Consider the following 17,988-nt stretch of genomic DNA (forward strand, 5'->3'; position numbering starts at 1 on the left):
TACTTTTAACAAGATGCAACTGTTTTCACTGGAGCCTTCACACCCACAGGCTCAGGATGTTTGGTACTAATAAACAGAGGTTGGGTGGAGTATCTTTAAAGATTGAGTACTAAATAAAAATGTAGTCCAGGTACATGCTTGCTCATTCAGTTCTGTTAGATTTGTTGCCACAGAGGAGCACACTGCAGTCTCCAGCTTGATATATAATAACACAGTCACTGAACAAAATGAATTACAGAACATCTCCCCAAAGTCACAGAGAAAGAGACAGCTTGAAAAAACAAACCAAGTCACCATCTGCAACCAGGCAGGAAAACTGTGAGGCAATTACACGAGAGGAAAGACTGGAGAGAAGATATGAGGAAGAGGGAACAGAGCTGACATGAGTCGAGCTATACTTTGACAGACAGAGAGGAAGGCAGAGGGACGTAGGAAAGAGATGAAGAGGGAGAAAAGGAGACAGGGCGTGGAGGAGACAGCAGAGAAAGCGAAGTGGTGCCTGTGTGGCGTGAGAAAGCCCTGTGTTGTCTGTCTGTTGATAGGCCGGTGAGGCTGAGGAGGGCTCAGGGCCACAGACCAGAGGGATTTACAGGGCTTTGCTCCTTCCTCTGTGGAGGCAGTGTGTCAACCACTGCCACTACAGCACCCTCCTGTACCCTACCCCCACCCCCTGCACGGTGCCCCCAGCGTGTATAACAACCTGTGATTACAGGCTATGAAAGGACCTCCTCCATCTTTACAGTATAAGCTGGTTGTATAGAAAACGAGTGGCAGCTTAACAAAGCCAATTCCATTTTCCTCCTCAGCCTAAATGCTAATCTGCTCATTTGCTATTTCTGCAGAATCACATATTCCCCCCAACGCTGCATGCCTCTGCCTCATCCACTAACTCAGCGGTCAGCTCGGTTTGGTCGTCCAGGAGAGGCTGCTGAGGCATGACACTCAGATGGGTAGGACAAAGAACCACGCTGGCATGCATCCAGAGGGGAGATGAGGGCAAAAAGATGGACAGATAAACCTTGTTGTGTGGCCCACCGAGGCCCTCAAGCAGCTGCAAGGAGATGATAACTCAATCTCCTCATCTGACCTCCCTACCAGCTCTGTCCCAGGCCACGGCATCCACTGACATGGGCCAGAGTGTGTGTGTGTGTGTGTGTGTGTGTGTGTGTGTGTGTGGGCCAAGGGGGGTGGCAAAGTTGTTTATTGGGAAGTGCCAACATTACCCGACAAACTCTTCAAAGATGTTTGCTTAATTTGTCCTGTTGGGAATGTCGTTACTCAAGAGTTAAAATTAAAGTTTCAAGGGTTCATGTTTTGTGATTGTTGCATCAAATACTTTGAGCCACCTAGCCAAGGGACCCTCAGTTTATAATGAAAGTGCATTCCACAGGATATTTCCTCAAATTACTTTCCAGCATCAACTTTCTCTTATTCCTAAAAAAAGAAAACTACTTAACTTTATGATATTTAATTGTAAGCAATCCCTCAACCAGACCAGGGGGAGAGTAACAGTGGTAGCTTCCCAGTACCATTAAAGAGAGGGGCCTTTCATTTGCATGTGTTAACTACTTTGAATTGTCATTTCTTTTGCTCCCCCTAAATAAAAGGGCATAGTGGTTCATGAGAAAAGAAAAGCAGAGTATTTACATGATTGAAATGCATTTCACCCCCTGCTCTGAGTTCCTCCTGTGGACATTTTCATGCTAAATCAGGGGCTACAAAGTCTAACAGAGAATTAGGGTCAGACAATTGTTGCTGTATTTTTTTTCTCTGATGATGATGATGATGATGAAAGGGATTCCTTTATGGCAAGCACTCCTCACGATGGAGAAAGTGCTTACATGCTTGAGCTTATGCAGACATCTGTTCCCATTCACTTTGGCTCGACCACAATGAACGAGGTTCACGCAAGAATCATAATTGCATACAGACTTGGGATGCGGTCAGGCAGGAAGCCAGTGTGTTTGAAAGCAACTGTTTCAGCAGAGCTGTGAAATTTGAGTTGTGACACAGCATTTTCAGTTTGAACGTCTGCAACATGAATGGTTCAAAAATTAATCCTATGTTTGTTCAAATAATAAATTACAAGCCCAATTGCCCAAATTCTAACATGCTGAAATAATTATATGAATAATAAATTTTGAGGCAGAAGATTTAACAAGAAAACTACTGCCAGAACTATCTCCAAAACTTTCACAGAGTTGTTGTTAAAAGTGGTCATGACCTCATTAAAACTCTCCCACTCCTCCAAAGCTGAGCAGAGAAATAAAGAGCTGCAGAGAAGTTCATTTCAAAATTCATTTTTATAAGACTGTCATACAAAACAGTGGAAGCAGAGCTAGGGGAAAGAAAATAAGCAAGTTTAATGAATTTACTGGAGTTTATCTTAATAACCTGATGTAGATTACCATTTAATTCCCCAAAACAGATCATACTACAGCAGCTGTGTTCACAAACTGAAAACACAGCAGCTGATAAACAATACAACCAAGAAGGCTGCGAATCTCTCTCTTACACCTTATCAGTCTGATGTGAACTTCTGTACAGTGCCTTTTAAACTTCCTTGAGGAAAAACCTGCATTAACATCTTTAATAGCCTTTGCACTCTTTCTGTAAACACACTTATCCTCACTAAAGTGGAGACCTCTCCAACAACATCCCACTTCTGAAAACGCATCAGAAGCAGCAATCCACCAAAGTGACACACAGAACATGAACTTTTGCCCTGAAGCTACATGTCGACCACTTCCTGAGTCGTAAGCCTGTGCGTTATTGAGTTAGAGTAAGCTTGTCTGAAACCAATTGAGGCCATGTAGCAAGTAGGAGTCAGAGAAGTCCCTCAGAAAGGATGACAGGGTCACACCTGTGGGCCTGTGCAAGCAGCCTGCTGATTGCTATCTGAGAGTGCACTAGGGGCTAGAAGAGGGAGGTGCACACAAGGGGTCTGGAGGCTATGACAGCCCTACAGTTGGCAGCTATCCCAGACCCCAAATTATCCCTTTATGATGACAAGTCATGCAGAACATTGTTAAAAAAAAACCTGCATCCATACATGCAGTACCCTTATGCCCTTCTTAAAAATAAAAGTCTTGTGCGACGGAGAACATCATGCATCAACTTCTTCCCCAACTCCAGCATGTTAGCACCTCGTGTGATGATGCAGCTTTAAAACCCTGCTACTCCAGCTGAAGTCTGTCTTTAACTCCTCCACATAATTGCAGCTCAGATGAATGGTTTGGGAACGACAGGCAATTAGACGTACAGACAGTGAAGAAGATACTTAAGAGTTACACTTTCTTCAGCGTGAGCACCAGAGGTTTGTAGATCAAAGATTCACATCAGACAAAAGCGCTTGTTTACAACACCTACTGCCCCGCCAGCAAGTGAATTCATGATCATCCCAGACAAAACAGGTGGTATTTACCTGAAACCATAGTAATGTCAACTTAACTGAGGTTATTGTGTCCTTTTATCTTTATAACATTCAAGCTTTCAGATAAAAGGAACTACATGTTCAACTTCTTTTTTCATTTTTAACCAACTGACCTTTAAAATGATACACAAATCTATTCTGGAGAGTAAAACCCACTTGGCCGCATGCACTGCCTGCACTGTCATTGTCCCTGAGTTACACTATGTCAAGGCTGTTGAGCAATCCAACACTAAAGAAAGAACATCAGGAAGAAATGGGAAGAAAAAAGGAGGAAAGGCTTTTATTCTTGTGAAATCTCCCTGAATAGTCTGTCTGAACCAAGCCTGTAGTTAGTAATTAACTTGAACTGGAGATAATGTCGTAATTATAGCAGCATGTGCCACTCTAATTCCTATCAACGTTAACACTTGCAACTAGACTGAGGTCAGAATACAAGTTGGAACAAAAACCTGTAGAGCAGGGACTTCCATAAAAAGTAAAAGTTAGTTTTGTAAACTTTAATACAGGTAAAGATTTACAGACAACAAATGCCCTCATGACAAAAACAAACTTCTCATATAGATCCAGAGTTCAGATCCCCTTAAAGATGGATCAATGCTAAGGTCTGCCTTTAAGCCACAGCTATAAAGATCTCTGTGGAGAGTGGCTTTGTTTATAGCAAGCAGGTCAGGCTGCATCTCCCCAGTAGGAGAGAAACCAGGCTGAGGACCTGCAAACTGTTCCACCCCATGAATGGAAAAGCCAGGATAAAGGGAAAACGACTTTTGCATTCCTCTGAGTCAGAGCAGGATTTTAAATAACCTTCAGAGTCATACTCCTCCAGACTCTCCTGTCTCCTTCTCTGCTGGCTCGGGCCCATGCACTCTGCAGCTTTATCTGCAGCCTTCCACTCCAAACGGCACCAACGTTAAAGGATGGATCAACCTGAAGTCTGTCTGCCTGCATTTCACTGTTATATCTAAATATATAGTGTGATACTGAGTGAGGGATAATACATTAATTGCAGTAACGGGTCTGCCTCAGAAACTCACATAAACAGAGAAACGCATTAACTAGAGGTGAAGTGACAGACAGATTAAAACCATGGGAAGTGAGTAATTGAGCAGAACATATCTTGATGATATGGTGAAACACCACTCTCCATCTCTTTATGGGCAGGATGAATCACGCCATTGTCTCTGCCACCAAATTACATAAGATCTGTGGAAAATTCACTTAGTTCAATTGCTCAGTAAAAAAAAGGCAGAATTGAGACAACTGCAGCTTGCTTGAGTGAGTTATGTGGGTCACACATGAATAAATCAGCTCGCATTTGGTGACTGTTGATATTTACCAAAGTTAATATTGGTGGTTTTCTCCCATGACAAGCAATTTTATTTGCTGAACAGACTTAGTTAAGCTGTGAACTCCCACTGAAAAATCTGTGAGAAACAAAGGAGTGTGACCAATGAGAGGCAACGGAAAATGTTTGGCTTCTCCTTAACCAAATTATTTCAATAATTATTTATGAAGATGTGGAAGGGGGCTTTAAATTTGCCATTTCAACACCCATAGTTAATATAGTTTTGGTTTCTAAGGTCACTCACACACATTTTCAACCTCTAATTCTAATATCAAAATGTGTTTTCATCCACAATAACAAGTCCCTTAATGCTGAGTGTCAGCTGCTTGTCTCTGCCTGTCCTGGACCAATGTGAGAATGCTTGTAGCATGACAGATGAAAGGTGTGGCACGCACCGACAGTAAAATCACCATTAGCTCCTGCATATAAACAGTGGGGTGGCTTTTACCAGAGAGGGTTTATAGATGTGACGGCGGGATGGAGAGGCCAGCAGATGTGAGTGGCTGGGACCAGACTCCAAGGGATTGAACCCTCAAGAGCCCAGACAAGAGCAGACACATCCTCCAACATTCAGACTAAACATGGCCACATAATTAGAGCTATAATTCAGCAGGGCAGCCAGAGCACACACAGTGAGCTTGTGTCCTTCCTGGAGAGGGTATAACCTACCCTCTTATTCAGGGCTAAATTAAACTGTCTGAACATTGCACTGTTGTTGTCTCTTCAAAGACATTCAGAGGTAGTAAATTTTATGTCTTATAACGTCAAGTGCAGCAACAACAATGGGATGACGTAGGATATAAACATACACTTTGTGTAAAAATGGTTTTTGCTCCAGAAAAAAGGAGCAGAGTCAAACAATAATGATCCTGGAGGCTCATTACCATCAGCTCAGAGAGGGAAAGCAAGAAGCCGAGGACACAGGCCTGGTGCACAGAGACAGTTTTGGGAGCTGCTTTCATGTAGCAGTACTCACAGATATCTGGCGATTCATCAGAGCCATCTGGACAGTCCTTCTCCCCATCGCAGCGCCAGCCTTTAGAGATACAGGTCACCTGGTCCTTGCACACAAACTGCTTAGAGCTGCAGGTCTTGGGCTGGACGTCCGTTTTGGGAGCTGAAGAATACAAAAGGAAGAAAGTTGATGAGTCATCATGAAAAGTTAGTGCTGAAAGTATTTCTACATGAGATAAATTCTGAGTATCTCATTTGGAAGATTCATGCAAAAGATATCAGCAGGAGATCAGATGTTTTTGTGAAGCAACTGAGATTGGTTTTTGGTTTGAAGTTTGGACATCTTTGTGGACAAAGCAGAAACTCATATTTCGAGGGTTATCTAATCCTGTCCTTGTGCTCTTATCCTAGGACAGGAGAGTTCTGGAGGAAAGCTCATCCTGCTGCCTGTCAACAGTCGATCATCCTCCCCAGTCTAAATGTTTGTGGGAAACCTGCTGTTCATAGCTTCATCTGTCACCTAACCTGTGCCAGTGAGTCCAGGCATTAAAATAACTTCATAGAAATGATCAATCTTGTCCCAGACATTTTTATTTATTTGTTTGCTTTTTCTTAAGTCAAATAGAGGCATCATTTTGAGTTTCAGTCTGTTTCATAAGCCTCACTGGAGATGATGCTCTTTTAAAATAAATAACTATTCTCTTTGGTGCAAACTGTGTGTAAGAAGTTTCCAGCTCTAAACAGCATATATCTAAACTCAGCAGAGCAAAGTAACATTTAAGGGTCAACCTAAGTTTACAATGCTGTACTTGTATCAAAAGACCCACAAGCACACTTAAGTCCTAGAAAAACTCCTCTACAAGTTTACCACCAACAGTGGGGCCTTTTACTGCCGGGGCTGTTTGTTGTTTCCTCTCTTCTTAGGGACATCTCATTTCTTTCCATTTTTTCCTTTTTTTTAATTACTCTGAAGGTGTTTATCAACTTTTACCACAGAAGCTCTTTCATGTGTCAAAGCGCAGACATAACTGGGCATTCAATCATAGTCCGACCCATGGGAAAGTGCAGAGTGCGGTAGTTCTGGGCAGTGAATCAGCACAGATTGTTGGGGTGGACCACAGGCCAGCAGCACCACAGCATCGCTCCTGACCCATAAGCAGAGTGACGCCATTGACATGTTTCAACTCAGAAACAAAACCATGAATGTAACACTCTATTTCAAATGTATCCCTCAGAGTCAGATCATTCAAAGGAAACAAAATCTTTGCTACTTCACTTTTAGAGTTTGAATTTCATGTGCCCAAGTTAAAGCAGATGTGTCTCACCAAACTGTGCCTCCGCCCATTCACAAATAAGGTGTCAGGAATGCCTGTTTTCCCCATCAGCAACATTCGAAACCACATTTTTTATAAAGAAATCCTTTATGAGTCTTGTCCCTGTCAATCTTCAAATCTCAAGAAAACTATTGCATTTTCAATTTGGGTGAAACTGAGTTAAATACAGTGGTAAAAATGCACAGTTATAGTAGGCATAGTGAGGAAAGTAGGAGTACATTTCCAAGCTCTTTACGTAACACATTAAATTAAAATGCACACTAATATTCTATTATGAAAATTTTCTCCCTTAAAAAATATTTAAATAGGTTCCTGAGTATGTTTCTCCGCAATCCTCTGTATGCAAATGCTCAAAGTTGTTACACACATACACTCACACATACACACACACACACAATAGGCACCACAAAGGCCATTTCAGGCAGCAGCTTGTTGTTACTGTATTGCTGTGAAGGACAGCAGCGAAGGTCTCATTGTAATTCTCTGCGAGGACTGAGCCCTCTCTTGCCCTGGATGACTTGCCTCCCTACGTACTTGGCAGGCAGGGAGGTGTTTGGGGCAGGGTGGGGGAGCACCGCAAAGGGGGCCTGGATGTGACTGAAATCACAAGAGAGCATGAGGCTGTTGTATCATTGCAGTCACATTCTATTTGACTGTCAGACTAAAAGGGTTCAGACCCTGATTCTTCTTTCCTGTGTGACAGTGCAAGTCAAATACTAAGACTTTTCAGTGTCATGTTTTTCGTAAATACAATGAGAAGCTGAAAGGGATGCAGGGATCAGCTTCCCTCATGTGAATGACACCTTGATATCTGAGATTAAGGAGAGGAGAGATTGCTGGATTTTAAAATGCAGAACATTTGCCCCGCTCTTCTCCTCACACAATTGTGAAGGCAAGGCTTACAAAAAATAATTCAAGTGATGCAAAAGGATTATATTTAAACTCAGCAGTGAGATGCCAGAATACAGCCCAAATTAAATGTCATATGATGTGTCAGGATGTAAAATTTGAGATGAAAGGAAAAAAAGATGGCTGTAAAGGAAAAGATCGAGCCCAGTGCATGAATCAGCTTAAACAGCTTGCACACACCCAGCCCCTCTGTAAAGGGAAAAGAGAGAGGCTAGCCATGGCCTGAGGCCAGCGTGTTAGTTTTGCCTCCTTTCAGCTCACCAATGTCCTCATACATCTTCTGTGGTGGTAAACACATTGGATTCGCCTGTGCTTATATGATGCTATTTGATCTGCCTTAACAACCAACAACCAAACAAACCGCCCCTCTGAATACAGCTCTGATCTGAAGAGCATAGAAACCTCATACAGGCTGCTATGTGAAGGCATTCCCTCCATCCCTCGGGTCCCTGAGTGAAGCAGGCAGGCTGAGCTAGTTGTTTCCTATGAGTGGGCACAAAAACTGGAAATAAAACATTGTGGGTTCTAATTTTATCATCGCTTTACGCACCAGCATGAGATGACCGCAGGGGGGAGAACCTTAGAGCCTAATTGGAGGTTGTGGTGGAGGAGAGGTTAGAGAGGTGGGGAGAGACTGGCAGCCTTCCTTCTCATGGCAGACCTCTTTCAAAGCCCGCTGAAATATCTCAAACAGAGATGTGAATTGTTAATTCAACCTGCAAAGTCGCCCTTTCCCGTCTTGGAGTTGCTGCCAAAAAGCAAGCAAGCAATTTCTGGAGGGTCCAAATTAGGCTAAAAAGCTGAATCATTTGAGTGCATTTTCCCGACAAAGAGCCATGAAGAGGGTCTTTATTTAGTCTCCTGGGATTGGCCAATCAGCAAACACCAATCCAACTGACTCAAGGTACATCCTCCACGTACAGGAAACTCTGTGATGATGCAGTGATTGCCCCCAACAGTGCCCTTCTGATAACGTCAGTCCAACCAAAGCACTTCCTGCCACAGCTAAAAAGCAACTTGACTGAACTGCTGTGACAAAAAGGTAGGAAATCCAAAAGAAATCTAACACTATCCAAAAAATGACTGGACTTTCGTATGAAAAACGTGCATCCTCAAAATCGCATAGTTTTCCATTTCACAATTAAACCTCTGGTGTCTGCACTGGCTTTTGAATATGTGAATCTGCAAAAACATGTTACGAGTCTTTACTACAAAGAAGGGATTTTAAAGGACCAGTGAGTGCATGTTTCAAAGCTTTAGGGAAACTTTTTCTGTCTTCTGATAAGAAATAACACCATGCTGAAAATCTTGAGCTTACTCGTTAGCAAAAAAAACGCTGCTATAATATGGCACGCAGACACTGCACCTCATACAAGATAACTCAATAAGAGCATGACACAGCAAATGCATTTAATATGAATTTCAGGAAGCCCTTTAGGCAATTCTAAGGCCAAAAATTCCTGAAGACCAGCATGCTGTAAAAATGCCTTACAAATCTGTCCATTAGACATGGGATTAGTGTTTCTACCCAACTAACCATCTAATTATCTACACTCAACTAAACATCTTATTTCAGTTTTCACGCTCTGTCCTGGAGGAGACATTCAAGGACACTAAACGGGGATATTGGGGTTTAAGAATAGAAATAATGGACTGTTATTCCACTGGTGACAGCATTTAACGGATAAAGATAGATTTAAAGTTGAGCAATTTTCTCTGAAACCATGACCTACAGAGAGTGACTTTCAGAAAATCAAGCCTGAGAGTTGATTTGTAGTTGCTTTATTTGAATTCATTTATTTATAAAAGTGTCTTTGTTCTTTTTAGGCTGCTGAGAAGATGCTATAGGCTTTAATTGCCAAAGCTAAACCTATAAAAGTTGACTTTTTGACATCAGGCTGTGTGTCACCTAATGACTTCATCATAAATAGACTAAAGCCTCTGTCAGCTGACTTGGTGTTATTTTGAGTACAGAGCAGTTTTATAGTGTTTTTTTTAATGTAAGGTCAGTGGAGCTCGGCTCTGTACCAGCAGCGTACAATGAAATGGCCTTAAGCACTGTGCATGGCAAAAAGAATTAAACACAGGCGAGTAGGCAAATGTACAAGTGTACACAGCCAAGCTCTTACAGAAACAGAAACATTTCTCCTGGGTTATTGAATAAAAGAAAAAAAACAAACTTTGCAGCATGTCTTTTAATTTGAGAGAACTGTAAGGTGTTGTGTTTTCTTATGAAATACAAAAACTTCAGAGAATGGATGAGAGGAACACTGTGGGATGAAACAAATGGGATGGTGATTAAATGCTGTTGTGACACCGATTCAGCGGCCAACTGATGGAGGCCTCCAGACACCATTACCAGCTGACCAGCTGGGACACAAAACTGCCCCCCTATAACCCTGATCTGTCTTTCAATTTGGCCATCCACGCTCTACAAATCAACTCCAGATCCATGCAGCTTTGCCTCCTAGACAATCTGTAACTGATGGGCAGTTTGACTCATGAAAAACAGTTTCACTTTTATCTTCATTCTGACTTAGCGCCAACTACTGTACAGGAGGGACATCAGTCAATAGGCTTCACTGATTTAAAAATGCAACTGGCAGCTTCAGACAAGACGTACGGTGCCGCGATATGTCAATCATCTGGGGTGGCACCTGGTGGGTCCAATCAGATGTCCGGGGGGTCCAGTGCTACCCCGGCCCCCCCTCTAGCTCTGCCCATGTTCATGCCATTACTTACTTTAACAGTTCTACTTGTAGTAGTAGTAGTAGTAGAAGAAGAAGTAATATCTAATGCAGGTTTGTGTTTGTTAAATCAGCACACACCCACATGGCACAGACTTCTTCTGTATACAATCTTCACCAGACAATTTAATGTGCTTTTGCTGAATGGACCAACAGTACCCCTGTGGATTATTTACAGGCTGAGCTAAAGAGCTTGATTTCATTAAATGATTCTCAAAGATAGTAAAGATGAAATGTAAATTTACTGGAAAGAATAACTAAGCCAATATGCTCGGTATTCTTTGTACTGCTGGTTGCTATAGCATGCAGAAAGTGGTAATAAAAACAAAACAGTTTCTCATTCCCAATCGCCTTTCTCCCTTTCCTACTCCTCCATGGGGCACTCAGGTTTCACTGTGATTCAAGAATTAAAAAAACACTGCACTTAAAGCTCAAAGAAGTTAGAAGTAACTAAACCAAAGAAGAACTGAAGAGCAGTGAACACAGGCACAGGGTTGTCAGAATTCAAGTTTTGTACTTTATTAATAATTAATGGAAGATGGAATATTTTAAGACCAAAGTCTGAAACTTTGAGAAGTAAAATGTGGAATATTTTGGTACGTAGAGTGCATAACAAGTGTGCTGAAGGCTCTTTCCTTGGCCACTGCTGGAGCTATTGAATCAGCTTCTTCAATGGCCACTCTGTGCAGCGCCCAACCATCCAGTGGAAACAACCACTTAGCTTTGTATCAAGCCAAGCCACAGCCAAGCACTGGAGCACTTTAACCAGCTCACAGTGGACACACAATGTCCATGGGCTATTCAAGCTTTAATCCACAGTAACCATTTTTTTGTTTGTTTTTTTCAGAGATGCTGAACATGCTCAGACAGTTTGAGAGAGTGAGAACCCACTCTTCCTTGAAGCCTTGTTTTTGTGTCATCGCACAACAAAAGGGTGCAGCTTTGACCTCAGCGGTAACCTGATGAGGCTCTGCAGGACGTCACAGGCCAGGGCAATAAAAGGCGATGCGGTAAAGGCCATACAATGAGTGAGTGTGATTGATGGACACGAAGATGAATGTAAATAAGCTCATTATGCCTTCTTCAGAGTTCTCTTATGCCCACTCTGCAGTTCATCTGCATAGCACAGCTCAGCGAGGGGAAAGTCGAACCAGATTCAGCTCATTTAAAGTCAGAATATGAGGGCTGGACCACAAACACTGAAGTAAACCCTGCCCTGCCTTTGTGTGATTACAGTACGACAAAAGGATTTAATTCAGCTGAAGGATGAGATGTTTTCTGTAATTAAATGCAACTGGATCCCTGTATTACTACAGTTACTCTACAAGACGGAGGAAGAAATGATCTTGGCCCAGTGATTTCTGGGAATGACGCATAAACAGCACACAAATAGCCCTCCCCTCATACTGCACTGTCTTGTCTAATAGTGAGACCCCAAACTGGACTGTTCATGAAGCTGAAACAGTGATGTAGCATGAGTAATTTTTTCCTCATTGATCAGCAGGTATAGGACTGTGAAAATGGAGGAAAAACAATAACACTGCGGCTGGACACTACAAAGACAAAATAAAAGCTGAGGCAAACATAGCTCGAGCCAGACACCACACACTACACATACACACCCTTCAATCTTGATAACATTGTCGAGAACCACAGAGTACATCCACTAGTTCATGGTTGCCTAAGAGTTTTAGGGAGATAACACAGTGAACAAGGAAATTCAAACTGAAAGGCTAAAAACAGAGACAGCAATGATGTTTTATAAACTCAATGCAAAGCTTGACGTAGCTTAGTTTTGACAAGTGAATCTACTGCTTATTAGGTTTTGCCACAGTCTCATGACAAGTGTTTTCCTGAGACAAAGTTGGAGAACATGCCTAGTTTAGTATAAGTGCTCACTGAAGAACAAACACTTGAATGAAGAGGGGTGTTAAGGAGCACATGTTTTCTATTTTCAAACATTTTGGCTTGCTACCAATACCAGTGATAATTTGATATCACAGGCATGATTAAAAAAACATTATATCGACTGGGTATGTTCAAAGAAATTTAACATATTGTGTTGATAGATGTCAGCTATACATCTTTGATAAAGAGGGGCTAGTTACCCACTTTACATTCTGAAAAATAATTTCTGTTCATGGCTAAAAAAATGAGAAATCTGAGTTTTGGCTTATGAAAGGCAGAAACTGTCTTTATTTGATGTGAAAGAATGGGATTCAGTAGTGTTTAGGTACTATGATGCTGATCCATGCATGCAGTCCTTTATCTATCATGTTTTTTTTAATTCCATGAAATTTACAAAAATTGTAAAAGTTCAAATGTGGCCATTTGTCAGCTGTCCAAAAACGGAAAATGATATAGTATGAGCTACTATGCGATGATGTATTCCTGATTCAGACCAACAAAAAGCGGCATTAAAATGGTGCCTAACATAAAAGTAATGTTGACAAAAAATGCCTTTACTGTCTGGCTACATTGCTGACTTTTTTTTCTGTTTACAATCACAAACCAAGAACTTAGAGACATGTCTGTGACTTTGAAGAAAGCAAACAGCTTTGACACTTTGCAGCAGTCCATGAAATTGGAATCTTATCTCCATATATCTGATCCTCATCTCCAACCAGGTGTGAAAGTAACCCTGGGTCTCTGCGATCAAATCGATTCTCCAGTCAAGTGCAAAGCCAGCAACATGGGCAACATCTGAGGTGACCCACTAAAGCCAGCACATAGGAACAAGACATAAAACAGCAGCAACTCAAAGCCCACAGACGGTGACGGTGTCTCTGTTTGTGTGTGGTCAGCTTAAGGCATCAGGTGAGGAGTTCACTGTTAATTATGTCAGAGTGAAACAGGAGTCACAAATTCTCACTACAGTGCTAGGTGTCAGGCAAATGTTGCAAGCCTTTGCTACGTTTGAACATCTCTGTTTGCTCTTTTTTATGAAGTGTGAGGAAAAACACTATTTGTAGCGTGTCTTTCTAAAAATGTGTCGCGTTTATTTCTCAGAGACATCATGAGATAACTGACAGGAAGGGAATGTTTCAATGCGTACACAGTATGATTACATTATCACCTACAAAACCCTACGAATCTTAGCAAGCTGCTTTAACACACCCACACATTTTGCAAAAGAAGCCTAAGTGTTCCGTTTTTAGGTCTAAGCAGCTAAAGAGGGTAAACAGTGATGTAGCTAGCAGAAAATACCAATTACAGTACACCCCTGCTATCAACAAACAGCCTTTCATCCGTGGTCTCACGCCTTCAGAATGTGGGGACCAACACTGAAGACATTTATGTTAATCCTGTTTCACCCTCTAGTCACAGTTGATTGCAATGCAGTGCAGGAAGTAGAGGGATAAAAAAGAAGGATCTTTTCTGCAGCTACGGTCAAGAATCCCACCCTCTGCTATTATCATTTTACAAATATTTTACTGGGTCAGGACCAAAATGCAAAACACCTGCACATAAGCTTTAAATAAAATCTCCTCCTGTAGCCAAAGAATGTATGAAGAGCGGATTCCCGACACGCAAACTCTCACTCAAAATACTAGCTCCTTTACTTTGTGCTCTTCTCATACGAGTTTGAATGGCAGTAAAACAGTTGGGGAAGTTACTGTGTGAGCTAACAAGAGTGCATTAACAGACAGCCTCAGGTGTACAGAGCCACAATAAGCACTCCCAAGTGAGCTCCACTTGGACAGCAGTATAGGTCCCATTACCTGTTGAATTTGTATGAGGGATGCTGAATTTTTCCAGCAGATGTTCCAGGTGACAGTTCTGAAGACAAGGTAATGTCAGGTCTCACTTAAAAGGTCAGGCAAACACCGTGAAGGCTCTTCAGGAATTCAACCTCTCTAGCCTCTGACCCACATTTATACTTTTCACAACCAAAAATTCTTCGAGCTGTAAAGGGTTTTGAAATCCTATATGAAAGCTAAGTAGTTCTCGAACATGAATAGCTAAAGAATGTAGGCACAAACAGAAAGAAAACATGAGAGATTTTACAACCTGTTGCAAAAAGACAGTTCCTTTATCGAAACTATGAAATGAAAACTTAAAAATAAATTTTGCAAGGTTTAAAAGTCAAAATACATTCAGTGAAGGCATTTTGTAGAAAAATGATTAAAGCAATGAACTGCCAAAAGACTCGGCATGAGTATCGAGGAGTGGTAACTGCATCCACAATGTGAAAAATTAATTATTACGCAGCATAAAATCTGTTTGTGTTGGTTTTTCTAGTGCTTTTTCACTTGACTGAAATCCCAATTTTGAAACAGTAAGAGTTTCATTTAACAATGGACCATGTATTCTTTTAAGCAGGAGACAAGGTAAGTTTAGCACATGGACTCTTTTTACAATGGAGCTGTTGCAGAATGTGGTTTGGCATTGTCTTTCTACAACATGCGCAGCCAACCCCAAGAAAAGGCTGGATACAACCAGGCCCAAAGCTGCAACGTATGTTTGGGCATTTATGATCCTTTTCCAGATGTGTAAGCTTTGCTATAAGGACGTGAGCATATCTATATAATCAGTGATGCTACCTCTTGAACTGTGGGCTGACAACAAACTAGATGGTTCTTCTTCTCTTCAGGGTAGAGGATATGGTGTCCATGATTTCCAAAAAGAATATCAAATTTTGATTTGTCAAACTACATTGCAGTTTTCCACTCCACCTCTCCAACCCAGAGGAGTTGGTGCCATTTCTGGATCATGTCTGGGTTTTTTTTCTCTTTGCATGGTCTAGTTTAACCTTAATATGTGGATGAAGCAATTAACTGCATTCACAAACAACAGATTCCAGAAAAGACTTAGAGCCTGTGCTGTGATAATAAATTAATAAATGTGCTGTTGGTATTAAATTCCACGTGAGCATTTCTTTCCTTTCAACACTTGTTTGCACTATTCTCAAATTAAAACAGGGTTCAAATGAAATCTGAATCATCCTGTCCAAACTTTCCAACCCTTTCCCACTGGATAAATTTATGCTGTCGCTCAGCAGTGATCCAGACAAATCCAATCCAAGTGGACACCCTCAAAGTTTGTATCCACTTTCTGGACCAACTCTAACCTTTTAGATCTACAAGGCTACAAAAGAAGGATGTTAATCAACTGTAAACTGCATAGATCAGTTGCATCCCTGACTCCCCTGTGATGTAACAACATGTCAGTTTCAGAAAGCGTCCAAGACTGATTCTCTGAGTTTATCTCGCCCCAACCCGCCCTCACCCCAAGCTTTTCAGCCAGTCCCTCCCCCTCTCACAGTCACATTTAAGTTGGATTAATGGTCTCCCTGTGTCCAGATGTTACATACTGATGGAGGAGATGGGAGGAGATGGGAGGAGCCTGCTTGCTCTTGTAACCTCAGCTATGGCTGAATGGCCTGCATCAGAAATCTAATAAAACTTATATAAGACCTGCTAACTCATTAAACTACAGGTCTGATCTCTGTGGAGACATTAGGTGACTAACAGCTGGTGTAGAAAACAAGATTTTGAAGGGTTGCTTTTACTTTGGGCATCAAACTAAGCTTTAACTTGAAAACAACTTGATTGTCAGATTAATCATACATTTTTTATTGGTATATGACACTGTTTGGTATCAGTAGCATATATTTTTACATACTACCAATATAAACCTGGTGTCTTCTAACTTAAAGTCAAATGGACTCTAATAATACATCTTTATCTCTATAAATTCATGTATGCAGCAGTAAAAAAAAAATCATCAGGATATTTTAAGGGCCATAGAAATTGTACTTATGTTACTAAGTGTACCTTTGTTTCACTTAAAGAAACAGCCAGCTGTAGGCTCAACAGGTCTGCAAAGAACTGTCACAAGAGCAATGGTGCATTTAATGTCTCATTACTACCATCAGGGATTCGGGAGCTTAAAGGAGCTCCCAGGACGTAACAAGAGGAGTACGTGACAATTCATCTCGCTATCAGACAGACAGTACCTGACTGTCACTAATAAAATGTGATTCCCAGGCAGCTTTACTGTCGGTGCACGTCGGGACATGCCGCGCCATTGAGATGATGCCTTCACGAGCAGACGGCACTGTTGTTTTCCTTTGCGCCAAGTAGCTGAAAACAAACATGAAAGCTGATCTGACCGATGGCCCCAGCAGGTTTGATATGAAAATCGAACGCGGTTGTGTCAATAACAAGAACTCGTCACGTTTGAATGGTAGATATCAGTTTTATCCCACAGAGGATAAAATAAGGGGGGTGGGGGTGAGAAGGAGATATTTTTCGCAGTCAGTCAGAAATAACGTCGTTCGTGATGAACGTGGACGTACATGCAAGTGTTGCTTTTGCCTTTTACCTGCTGAATATTCCAGCAGTGAATAACCTCACTGTCTGCCATCCTCTCAGGCAGGCCCCTTTCTGTCTGCTCCTCAGAAAGGGGCACTGCTTAAACGCAGACACGTTTTAACGCTAACATAACCAACCCGGTGCTTATTTGTGCGGTACTTTCTGATCAAAGGCTCTCCTAGTTATCGATCACCTTGTCTGATGACACTGCTGTTGCACAGTGTTACTGCCTTTAACTGTAGTTTACACAGGCCTGTGCACAGATGCTTCACAGAGGGAAAAAGTGGACATGCTTTCTCGTGTATCACAATGCAAGATTAAACAACAGGCGTTCTTACCTACGAATGCACCGTTAGGAGAGGTGATCTCCAAGCTGAGCATAAATCCCAAGTAGATCCACCTCATCGCCATCTCCTGAGCAATGCTCGACAGCACTGCTATTAGAAAGGAATAGAGGAAAAGTTGGATGGATTTCGCACGCCTAACAACCCGATCAACCACCACATCCGAACCCCTTCAATGGTCCGGTTGAGATTGTCCGTTCAGTTGCACCCTCAGCCCCGCGCCGTGGCCGCTTCAGACGGGCTCGGGGGAGAAAAGGAGACTTGCTACAGCCCGGTAAGGCTATAGGCAATGCAATACCACACTCATGTATATATCTAAGTGTTTATCAGCATTCAAACATGATGCACAGTTACACCTCTGTCTCTCTAAGCTGGCCGGGGTCCCTTGCTGGTTCACCACACCATGCCACCAGAATCGTCCACACGTCCAAAAATCAGTGCAGCCAGCCGCCGGTTCCGCTCAGCTCATGCCGTGCCAAAACTAAAAAGAAAAAATTAAAAAGTAAAAGCGTTTTTGTTCCTCGGAGCGCCAATGCCTCCCTTTGCTTGTGGTTGCATGAGTGGATGGTGACTCTCAAGCTCCAGCACTGTGAACGAGCCCGTGACGT

The 17,988-nt window shown here is 42.0% G+C and overlaps 1 protein-coding gene across 1 annotated transcript in view; it reads right to left on the reverse strand.

Annotated features, from left to right (window-relative positions):
* LOC141799135 (low-density lipoprotein receptor-related protein 1-like) overlaps positions 1-17,988 on the reverse strand; it is a 93,718-nt gene extending 75,730 nt beyond the window's left edge. The window contains exons 1-2 of the mRNA XM_074681254.1: positions 17,375-17,988; positions 5,752-5,892 (exon numbers count right to left, since the gene is read on the reverse strand). Of these exons, the coding sequence (XP_074537355.1) occupies positions 5,752-5,892; positions 17,375-17,447 (214 nt within the window). The 5' untranslated portion in view covers positions 17,448-17,988. The remainder of the gene's footprint in view (positions 1-5,751; positions 5,893-17,374) is intronic.

The sequence above is a fragment of the Halichoeres trimaculatus genome, unplaced genomic scaffold (assembly GCF_033239565.1).
Source record: "Halichoeres trimaculatus isolate MK-OKI-2021-1 unplaced genomic scaffold, fHalTri1.1 fHalTri1_scaffold_11, whole genome shotgun sequence".
Taxonomy (NCBI): domain Eukaryota; kingdom Metazoa; phylum Chordata; class Actinopteri; order Labriformes; family Labridae; genus Halichoeres; species Halichoeres trimaculatus.